This window comes from Enhydra lutris, unplaced genomic scaffold (genome assembly GCF_002288905.1).
Source record: "Enhydra lutris kenyoni isolate GAN:26980312 unplaced genomic scaffold, ASM228890v2 scaffoldscaffold43, whole genome shotgun sequence".
Taxonomy (NCBI): Eukaryota; Metazoa; Chordata; class Mammalia; order Carnivora; family Mustelidae; genus Enhydra; species Enhydra lutris.
This window is the reverse complement of record NW_019154127.1, coordinates 4,754,928-4,766,518: the sequence shown is the minus strand read 5'-3', so window position 1 is coordinate 4,766,518 and position 11,591 is coordinate 4,754,928. Positions and strand designations below refer to the sequence as shown.

Below are 11,591 nucleotides of genomic sequence, written 5' to 3'. Positions count from 1 at the left end.
TTCAGACCACTTTACTTTCTTTCTCCTACATTTTTGGCTAAAGGAAAAATCCCTGGGCTGGGCAAACAAGTCAAGGAGAGAAATTTGAAGGACAGTAAGTTATGTGGTCTGAACAATTAGTAATTCCACCTCAAGCAGATACCCTTGTAGGGAGAGGCGCTGGTCAGCACCGGCTGCTTGGTGTGGGGGTGGCAGCAGGATGCCCTCAGGATGGCCAAACGGTCACCACTCAATGGGGAGGTTGGCATGGAATATCTCCCAACATGGAGAAATTTGCTCAAGGGTGATGTCACCTCCAATTTTGGGGGCCCAGATCCCTGCATAACCATGTTATAAACTTGCTATGGATGGAAACAAGAAGAAATTCCATCTTTCTATCATTTTCATATGAGGAGGAACAAAACAATCTTTCCCTAAGGGAATAAAATTACCACCCCCTCTACACACATACTTTTCAAAAATCATGGAGGACACAAGGAAAAGAAGAAAGAGCACACACAGATGGCCATTGTCTTGAAGAGGCTAAACCAGTACCTGAGTTCTGGAAGAACTCATCCAGAACACACTCAACTTGTCCAGCCAGGGGACAGGCCTACAGTCAGGCTCCGGCTATGGACCAGGCACCTGTCAGGTTCTGTGGTGGGTCCCCTTCTGGGATGTTCTGAACAGACAGGACTTACGAGGACTGGGTCCAAATGGGTTTGAAGGAGGGTGTCACCGGGCTCAGGGGTCACGTGACTCAGTCACAGCAGCTCTGGCCTTTGGTGAGCGGGTTCATAATCTCATTTGAAGGTTTACTGGGCCAAGGCCTTGGACTGCCATGGTAATCAATCAGCTAATGAACATTTCAAAGAGTGCTCAGTCGTCTGCAGGATGAATGAGTGCTCCCGACCCCCTGAAGCCCCCCCGGCAAGACCTGGCAGGCATTAATACGTCCTATAGTGTCCAACCCTTTTCCTGCATACATTGCCTATTCTCCCTCCTGGCTGTCGGCACACCGGAGGCACGTGGAAACTGAGTCACTTGCCCAAACTCACACAGCTGAAACTGACAGAGGCCGTTCTCAAACCCAGGCAGTGTGACCCGGTAGCTTGGGGTCTATAAGCACTGAGCCTGGGACAATAGGCACAGGCCGAGACCGGCCTCTATGCTTGAGCTGCTTCCCGCAGGCCCTGTCCTTCCTCCAGAACCCGCTCCTGCCATCTCGACTTCCCTTTGTCCCACGGCCCTCGGCTCCTCTCTCTGCCACCACTCCTGGCATCTGCCCGGCCTTTCCCTCCTACCCCTCCCCTCACCCCTCCCCTTCCCTTACCCCTGGCCCAAAGTTCCTTCCTGTCTCCCCACCCTGTCTCTACCCCTGAGATAGGTTTGTTACTCTTTATTTTTGTTTTCTGCTCAAAATAAAATTATGTCTATCTTAATTAAGTTAAAAAGAAGGTCGAATACTTTAAGAAGAACTTTTTTTTTTTTTTTTGAGAAGTTCCTTCGTTTTCCTCCAAGTAAGGATGCAGGAAAGGATGTTGATTAAACACGAAAAACAGTTCCAGCACCTGGATTTGCACGGCCTACATCTCATCTGTGTCCCTCCAGCTACGCTCAGGGTCCTGCACCCACTCTTAGTGTGGAAAGGATCTAGATCTTTCTGCCCTACTCCGCTTCTCAAAAGCAAATTTCAGGGACGCCTGGGTGGCTCAGTTGGTTAAGCAGCTGCCTTCGGCTCAGGTCATGATCCCAGCGTCCTGGGATCGAGTCCCACATCAGGCTCCTTGCTCAGCAGGGAGCCTGCTTCTTCCTCTGCCTCTGCCTGCCATTCTGTCTGCCTGTGCTTGCTCTCTCTCCCTCTCTCTCTCTGACAAATAAATAAATAAAATCTTTAAAAAAATTTTTTTTGAAAAAAAAAAAAAGCAAATTTCACAGCTCTCCACTCACCAGTAAGAGCGAATCATCCGTTCTAACCCCCAACCATAGCAGGAAGTCCCTATGCCCCGTTAGCTCCCCTTCATTTTATTTATGTCTTCTTTTTCTGTTTCCTAAGTCCCATATTCTCCCCACTCCCACCCCAAGTACAAGGAGTCACTGGCCCTTGGATCAGGAGTGACAGACAGGCGGTCGCTCACTAGTGACTTTCCAGGGAGTCCTGCCTTAAGTCCTCTTTCTCCAACAGACCTTCCTCTCCCACCCTGCAAGGCACCCTAAAAACTCCCTGTCGTTGGGGTGACTCCTTTGCATGAGGAAGTTAAGTTTATGCAACAAAGGGGTGTAGCAAAATGTCCCCTGACCAGTCTACAATATGAATCCTCACCCTATAACCCTTTTCATGTTTCTGTATGTTTAAAAATCTTCATAATAACATATAGAGAAGGGGAAAAAAAAAAAAAAAGAAATCCGGTCCCCAGGAGGCTCCTGTTAAATATTTTATCTAGAATATCCAGACATTAGACAGTTCACCCAAACAAACTGATCAGGTCATCAGAGGACGGGGCCGGAGCATAGGGACACCATGCTGGAAGGCGGGCTGTCCCAGTAGGGTTGACGTGACCGACAGCATGCCAGGACCACGGCTGGCCTCCTCGTTTCTCAGAATGACACTGTGTGCTCCAGAAGGCTAACACCATGACTGCAACTTTACAGGTCCTGCAACAAGGGGTCTGAGAGTTCATCTGCCCAAGGACACCACCCAGAACAAGTTAGAAGGTGCTGGAACCCTTCAGGTTCAGCATGCATAGGTTCTGGCCTTAACCAGCCCCCTTTGCCCCAGGTGATGGGACAGCCCTTCTCCAAGGCCATGGGGCTGAAGCCAGCACTTACAATGGCCAGGCGCGCGTCATCTAAAGATGCCCCAGTAGTCACCCTATGCAGGAGGTACACTTATCATCCCCATTTTACAGACGAGGACACTGAGGCCTGGAGAACGTAAGTCACTCGCCCAAAGACACAGCCAGCAGGGCAAAGCGCAAGGCGTGAGCCCAACCATCTGCCCCACAGCTATGTCCAGAAGTTTCCACAGCATGATGATCAAGGAGGAGGATGGAAATACTTTCTCAAAGCACTCCCGGTCATCATCTCTGAGTATTTGCTTTCCAGAACACAGAGAAAGCAGACGTCCTATTTCTACCTTGCCTCTACCTCTCTCTCCATCCCCCAACCGTGCCCGAACACACACTCAGGAGAGTGGAGACCTGAAATGACTCTCTAAGAACCAGGGCTCACACTTAGGAAATCCGCCCTTCCTAGTTACAGGAAGGTAGAGCTCAGGGAGGGACACCAGCTCCCTGGGGCTCCCCTGCACTCTTGGCCCAGCAGAGGGGGGCCCGTCCTCCCCGCCGGACCACCGCGGACCTGGTCCACAATCTTAGCAAGTTGTGTTCCAAAGCATGGATGGCTGCTGGGCCCAGATCTGGGGGGTTCTTTTTAGAACTGGAAGGGGCCTTTGTGATGACATAATCCCATCCCCTCACTTGACAGCTGGGGACACAGAGGCTCAAAGAGGCAGGGCAGGGAGCTGGGCTCTGAACCCATGTCTCCTGCCTCCCAGCCCTGCAGCTGCCTTTGGAAACAGAAATGGGAATAAAACACCAAGGGCTCCAGGCCGGCTTCTGGGAGCGAGCCCCTGAGGAAACGCTGACCGTGGGCAGCAAATGCTCCAACCGCTTTCCATCCACAGAGCTGAGAACGTCCCAAGAGAACAACACGCGCCCCGGGGACCCGCGGTCTGCGGGGGGCCAGTGGGGAGCTGGCCCAGACCCTGGGGCGGGAGGGAGCCAGGACCCGAAGGGGGGCCCCCATGCTCTCTGGAGACTCTATACCCGCAGCGAAAGCAGGAACGTGGTGATGGACTCTCTGCAATGACTGGCGGCAGGGGGGGGGTCCCCAGAAAGCATCAGGGCCACAAGGAGCCACGATGCTTATGAGCGGAAATGAGCGGAAGAGGCAGGAAACACACGGGGCAGCATGCACGGAGCCACGCGGACGAAGCCACACGGAGGTGCTAGTGTGTGAGAGCCGGCGGCGGGGAGGTCAGGGGGGTGCAAAGCAAGGCCGGGGTTAGGGGGAGGCTTACTTCAGTAGTTTGATATTACACATAATCAGCTCCTTCCAGTTAACAAAAACCATAGCACCCTCTTTCTCTGTCAGCAGCTCAGACTCCATCAGGGGTTTCTGAAAGATCTGCGGGTGCGGAAAACGAAGCGGGTCAGAGAGCAAACGGTTAGCATACACCTTGCACACCTGGCACCCAGCTCTGCTCCGCAGCAGCCGCTGGGCAGCGGGGCCTCCAGCGGGAGCCTGGCTGGGGACTTCTAGCCTGGGCTGGGCTGGGATAGGGACCGGCTGTGGGGAAGAGAGGGGCCTGCCCGGGCTCCAGGCCCTGTGGGGTTGGGCGACTCGGGGTAAATCACAGCTCTTCACCCAGCACCCCCCATCCCGCCCCGTGGGGAGCCCCCGCCTCCCGAGAGGTCATTATCTACCACCGGAGGCAGGGTGAGCTCCTGAAGGTTCTTTAGAGATGCGACAGTCTATGGTTGGCATAAACGCGGCCGGGGGGTCTCAGGCCGCTCCCTGGGAGCCCTATTCTTCATGCGTCCTTCAGCTGACCTTGAACCTGGCAATATACCAGACCACTGCGTGGGAGTGCCGCATTGAAGGGCAACACTCGCATCCTAGACATCCGAGATCATGTATTTAGGATGCTCAAGGGTCTTGAGGGACAGGCGCCTTTTCTGAGTGGGCACCAACACTTCCCAGGTGTGAACGGCGGCCTCCCAGACCTGCCTTCTGTACTCATTCAACACAGGGCAGCTGGGCAGTGACTTTCCTGGGCATAAATCTGTCCAAGGAGATGGCTGCACAGCTGTTAGGTGCTGGGGAGGGGGGAGGGCAAGAGTTTCAAAACTATCACAGCACTTTTCCAACTGTCGAGAGTGACCCCGACATCTAGCTTGGCAAACCCCCGTTTGCCAACATGGCCACTTCCCGTGACTATGGACAAAAGCCTTCTTGAAAAGCAGGGATTCCCAACTCTGCATCTCCCCATCCTTCCAGACTGAGTGGCCCAGGCCTTTCGACAGCTACCTGGGAGGAGAGACAAAACGAGGCGTCATCCGGGACAGGGAGGGGCTGGGGGAAGGGAAACATCTTCATCCTCAGCCACAGACTTTCCTCAGGGATAACATGGGCCACTAGGAATACCTTGTGATACTGGCCGGACTGGCGGCCAGCTTCACATGCCAACCCTGAGGGCCGGGAGACCGTGGGACCTGCTCGGTGGCATTGACTACACCGCTTCTCTGAGTAGAGTCTAGACTCCCAGTCCCTGCCCATGTGTCTCCTCCCGTACACCTCCTCTTGGACTCAGCCAGCCCTGGGCACCAGCCACGTGTGCCCCTCTACAGGGATGACTCAGAGGACCACGGCTGAGAGTCTAACCATCTTCTCTTGGGTATGAATCTTCTATGTGACTTACCATTCAGACGCTCCCCACACATCAGAAAATGCCTCATGTTGAGAATCGGGAGGCCGTCCTCCTTCACAGAGCCCCACCCCCTCTCCAACCCTCCGTGCCAGTGCCCCCCCGGCACCCCGGCACCCACTGCTACCATTACCTCTGTGACCAGCTGCAGGTCATTGACATAGTTCTCCTCTGTGACAATGAGTTCATGGATGTATCCTTGTCTCTTTCTCTCGGTTGGGGTCAACATATCCAAGAGGTGTAGGTCTGAACACCCTGGAAAACACAACCGTGGGGACATTTCAGTCCAAGTCTGGGGAGGCGCATACAGCTTCTCAGTGAAGAGCTCCGGGCCTTCATGCCCGCCGGCCCCTGCAGTCTCAGTCTAGCTGGGCAGTGTGAGGGGTTGAACTGTGTCCCCTGAAAGTACACATGCAAGTTCTAATCCTCGGTACCTGTGAACTTGACCTTATTGGGAATAGGGTTTCTGCAGATACAATCCAATTAAAATGAAGTCATACTCAGTTGGGGTGGGCCTAATAATCCAATAGGACTGGTGTCCTTATAAGAAGATATCCAGGGGCGCCTGGGTGGCTCAGTCGGTTAAGCGTCTGGCTGTTGGTTTCAGCTCAGGTCATGATCTCAGCGTGGTGAGACTGAGCCCTGCGTGGGACTCCGCGCTCAGCACAAAATCTGCGTAAGATTATCTCTCCCTCTCCCTCTCCTCCTGCTTGCTCTCTTTCTCTCTAAAATAAAATAAATAAAATCTTAAAAAAAAAAAAAGACGTACAGAGACAGACAGAAGGCCATGTGGTGACACAGGCAGGAACTGGGGTGAAGCAGCTACAAGCCAGGGAATGCCATCAGCAGCCATCAGAAGCTACGAGAAACACATGGGGTGGGGGGAAATTGCCCCTAAATCCTCCAGAGGAACACGGCTCTGCCAACACCTTGATTTTGCACTTATCTCCAAAACTGTGAGAGAAGAAATCTCCGCTGTTGTAACCCACCCCGTTTGTGGTCCCATGCTACAGCAGTCCCGGCAAACTCCTATACGCGCCGCGCTCCTGCTTCCTCCAAACCACGAAAATAACGGCCAGAGGAGACCAGAGCAGCCGTTGGCCGGTATGTCCTCAGGGCTCACACCAATGCCAGGCGTGGTCCAAGGCGCGGTACGTGGACAGCTCTGCTCAAGACTCACATGGAACCTGGAATCACTATTTTACACACAGGGACACGGAGGCTTGGACAGGTTGATTCACCCAAGATCTCTCAGCCGGGTGGTGGCCAAGAGTCGAAGCCTGCACTTTGAGACCAGAAACTGGGCTCTACCCCAGATCGCTACTGTTGGGTCCAAGCTGCAGGAGGGCATCAGGTTATCCTGAGGTTGGATTTTGGAGGATAAGGGGGCTGTGCTGAGGCCCCTGGTGGGTGTGGGGACAGGGCAGAGAGGTGCGGAGTGCATTCGGACCGCAACCGGCAAGCTCGGAGCCAGGCTGCTGCCTTTTGCCTCTAGGAGCTGAGCATCCAGCCGGCAGACAGACCGGGAAACCCTCCGGCGGGCAGGAGACTGGTGCATCTGTGGCCCCAGGTGCCCGAGGGCAGAGGCTCCGGTGACCTGACAGGTGGCACACACAGGAAGTGGTGCCTGCCCTTGCCTCTGCTCACCTAACTGGTCATTTCGGGGTTTATTTGCATGGAATGGTCTCAGGTTATCCACAGAAGCTGCCTCATGCCACGTGTCCTCATACAGGCATGGCCCTCCCTGTTCCAGACCAGTGGGCGCGCCCCTCCTTTTTATGAGGGGTTCTTCATTTAATCACAAAAAATAGATAAATAAATAAAAAACCAACACATTTGTCGACTGGACGGATAGAGAGGTGTCCCGGGTTCTTGGTGTCTCAATTCACTTGCTGTTCTCATACCATCTCCCCACAAGGGGGCGCGGCGGAGCACGATGCGAAAACTTGGCCTCCGCCGGTGCTTCTCAGGGTCCCCAGACCAGCAGTATCAGCAGCATCAGGGAACTTGTAAGAAATCAAATTACCAGGCCCCTGCGGAATAGACGACCCGGAGCTGGGGGCAAGGAATCTGATGCAACAAGCTCTCCAGGTGACTTTTTTAAGCAAACTAAAACGAGGAGCTTGCTCTGGGCTGTCAGGGATTTCTGAGTTTCCATCTCCCCCCCTGAGTAGTTCGTTGGGCTCATGACCTAGTGGATATGCTGGAAGCTTCTGCAAAGAGAATGATCCCTCTGGGAAGAATGATATCACTGACTTCTTAGCGAATGTTGGACTGTGCCGGAGATTAACACCAAGTCTGGGTGCTTCCAATGCTCAGTCTTGTCCCCTCCCCGGCCAAAGGCACTTTCTAGAATGCCATAGCTTCTCCTCCTGGTACAGGACGATTACAGGACGGGCAGGCAGATGGATGCTGGGAAAGCAGCAGGGATGAACCATCCCTACCCTCCCCGCCCATCCATCCAAGACCTCACCGAAAGCCACAGCACCGTAGCCAAGCTGTCATTCCACGGGGCCACGAGTGAACATAAACCACCAGGCAGGTCTGCAAATGAATCTGGAACCTGGACCCTCTGCTCAGCCCTCAGCCTGGCCCAGCTGTTCTTTGTGGCTTGGGGCATGGGCTGTGCTTTATTAGAACAGCGAACTCTCAGGAAGGAAGCAAGTCCCGATTGCTCACGCCTACGCCCAGCCACCGTGTGACCTTTAGCTTCTGGGAGGTAGCGTGATGCCGCCAGTTTCTTTGGCTTTCAGGAGGAAAGCCACCCAGGAAACACCCTTCAGTTCGGGAAGAAACATCTCATGCCTTCCCTGTTCTCACCCAACCTTCCAGTTAGTGAGTCAAAGAGCCAGGGGTGAGGCCATCTCTTGTCACCGGGCAGAATGACAGGGACTTGGATGAATGCTCACGGAGCAGAGTCTCCCCTAGAATTTTCCAGACATTGTTTTCTGCAGGGATACTGGAATACTGTTTAGAGCTGCAGTTCTAAGACTCATCCCACAAACACTGTGCAAGGAGTTTGCAAGGATGCAAACAGGCTCGCAGCGGACCCGGGTAGGACCAGTCTTCGGAACGTCCCCTGAGGTCACGGTTTCCCTCGGAAGATATCAAGGATGCCATAAACTCTGACCCCAGAAAACCCACGTGTATGACACATGCAACAGACACACATTTCGTACCCAGTTCTACAAGGTTCACAGGCCTTCTCGAAGCTTGTTCAGGGATCTCATTCATGAGTTTGACAAATATTTACTGAGCTTCCATCACGAGGCTGGCGCCAGCAGATAAGACCTGAGGACTCACCACGAAAGAGGAGAAAGGCCCGCCGGCCAGGGCACACAGCTAAGAACCTTGGGGTCCTCAGCTGGGGCCCGTACTACTCCTCACACGCGGCGGCTCAGAGTGGTACTGATGCCCCCTACAGGCCGCAGGTGGTACTGACCCCCACCAAGTTGAGGCTCCTGATGCTTTCACCCCCAGGCTGAGAATGCATTCTTGGGGGTCATAAGGACCCGAGGTGATGGCTGGCAGTGGGTGGGGCTGGCAGGTGTCCTGCATTATACAGGACAGAGAATTGCCTGCTCCGATGTGAAAAACTGACACCCCTCCCCTCCCCACCCCACCCCCCACACACCAAGAAACCCTGACATTACCGGAAACTGACAACCAGACCAGGACTACGCTTGGAGCAAGGATGGTCCAAGGGACCAGCAGTGCATTTAGAAGGACGGAGGAATCCAAAACGAGGATCCAGTAAGAAACGTAACCGGAAACGGCTTGCTCTGGGTTTCGGGAGTTCTTCTGAGTCTTCCAAGTTCTACACGGTATGGTTTTGAAGCTCAGAGCCAAAGCAACAGCAAAAGGTCTAGGGGGTATTGAGGCCATCAGTCCAAGAATCCCAGGTGCTGGCGCTGGTATGGGGTGCATTGGAGGTATGTTGCGCGTGGGAAGGTGGGGGGCGGGAGGAGGCTGCGTGGCTTCCTACTCCAGGTAGCTCCAGCCTTCTGGTCACCACCCAGCAGACCCGCATCAGAGCTGATGGAGCCTGGAGATGCTGTGTGCCTTTTGGCTGCTGGTCCCAACGAATTCCACCCCACGCCACCCACCTAGCAGCCTGCCTGGGGACAAGAGAAGGGCTCAGGTAGCCTCTCCAGGCCCCGGCATGCAAGGAAAAGCCAAGATTTTGCGGGAGATTCGTCTCAGCATTGTAAGCCAACAATGTTGGCTTTCAATCGTCTTTTTAGCTACCGAACCGACCCATAGGATGCTGTTTTTAAAAATTCTTGCTGGTGGCTGCCAGGCCAGGAGAACCATTACAGACCTGAAGTAGGCACTTGGAACTCAAAAATACCCTTTCTTTGAAAATTTGATATTTAGAAAAACAAACGAGTTTAAAAACTCCATTATTCAGAGCAGGGCAAATGGAAAAGACATTTCAAATAAAAGAGTTTTCTTTAAGGGTGGAGGGACGTGGTCCTTCTCTCCTTTGGGAACCAGGATAAACATGGTTCACTGGCTCCCTTTCCCGGCGAAAAATGAGAGGACGAAGTACAGCAAATAACTTTTCATGGACATCTCGGTGTGATGAAGGGATTCTTACAACTAACTATAATCTACTCACAGCTGAAATAATATTGCAAGTGACTTCACGCACTTAAAAATGATCCCCAGTTACAGCCCACATGAAATTCCTAATCTTTGTACTGTCCCTTGTAATTTTGTGTAGTTAGTCACAATTACAAAATGGAGAGAGCCATGATACCCCTTTGGAAGGACTGGAGTCTGGGACACTGGAGAGAATATGGGAAAATGTTACCCAAAAGGGTCATCTTGTCCCCTCGATTGGAAAATGTTCCTAGGAACAGCATAGTCTAATAAATTGCTTTATTACAAAAGTAATACATAAACACAGGCTTCTCGTCAACAGTTCAAAGGATACAGAAGTACTTAGGGCAAAAACCGAGAATCCCCCCCTCTCCGCACCCCCCGACCATTCTACTTCCTTTCCCAACAAGGTCCGTAATTTTACAAAACCAAACCAGCTCCCACAGCAAGCTGGCCGCCAAGCAAAGCAAAGAAACAGGACTTGGTCCTGTTATGAACAGGCCAAGATATACTATAAGATGGTCAACAAATATTTAGTAAGTTCCTGTGAAGTCCAAGAGACACAGAAATGAGCAAGATAATGTCCTTGTCCTCAAGGAAACTCATAGCCCGGATGGAGACTCGACACGAAAATTAAACTAATAGGCAACAGACCCAGGGCCTGTAGGCTGGGAGGATGGTGGCATCTGTAGGACTCGGAGAAGTGGACACTCCTCACTCCTCATCCCCAGGGAAGAAGGCTCCTGGGGGGGGGGGGCGGGAGGGGTCCGCATCAGGGAGGATGGGGCCACTATGTTGGGGGTGTTGGACCAGCATGCCGGGCAAATGCAGAGACACTGTGGAGTGGAAGGTCAAAAAGGTGGGAAGTGGGAAGGGGAGAAGGAGGAAAGAGGGGTTGAGACAAGGTGGGGAGTGGGAAGGAGAGAAGGTGGGAAGAATGTCACATGGCAGCGATCATAATGCCAGAGGGGCCGGGTCAGAAATCTGGGTGCCACTTGGCAATATGGAAACTCAGGCAATGCTTTTTCATCTTTAAAGGAAAGGCTATTCCGATGTCTCTGGGGACATCCCGTCCCCAATCCTTTGGCTAAATGGCCCTGCCCCCCAGAACACACGTTCGAGCTGGAGCTCCCATCTCTCCCAAAGGCTTCTGCAGGCTTGGCCTGAATGTAGGACTTGGAAGCCTCACAGGCCTGGGGTCTCCTGCCAGGGGAGCCCACACCCTCTCTCCTCCAAGGCTACACTGCATTTTTTTTTTAAGATTTCATTTATTTATTTGACAGACAGATCACAAATAGGCAGAGAGGCAGGCAGAGAGAGAGGAGGAAGCGGGCTTTCTGCCGAGCAGAGAGCCCAATGTGGGGCTCGATCCCAGGACCCTGGGATCATGACCTGAGCCGAAGGCAGAGGCTTAACCCACTGAGCCACCCAGGCACCCCTACACTATATTTTTTTTCTGGGAAAATCAATCTAACTGTGCTGCCTTCAACCTCTGGGCTAGAACGGCACACGCAAGCGG

General features: G+C 53.1%; 1 protein-coding gene across 1 annotated transcript in view; it reads right to left on the bottom strand.

Moving 5' to 3' along the window:
* The window catches only part of LOC111155691 (intersectin 1), a 212,594-nt gene that overhangs the window by 18,508 nt on the left and 182,495 nt on the right, over positions 1-11,591 (bottom strand). The window contains exons 30-31 of the mRNA XM_022515992.1: positions 5,601-5,722; positions 4,061-4,167 (exon numbers count right to left, since the gene is read on the bottom strand). Coding sequence (XP_022371700.1) covers positions 4,061-4,167; positions 5,601-5,722 — 229 coding nt within the window. The remainder of the gene's footprint in view (positions 1-4,060; positions 4,168-5,600; positions 5,723-11,591) is intronic.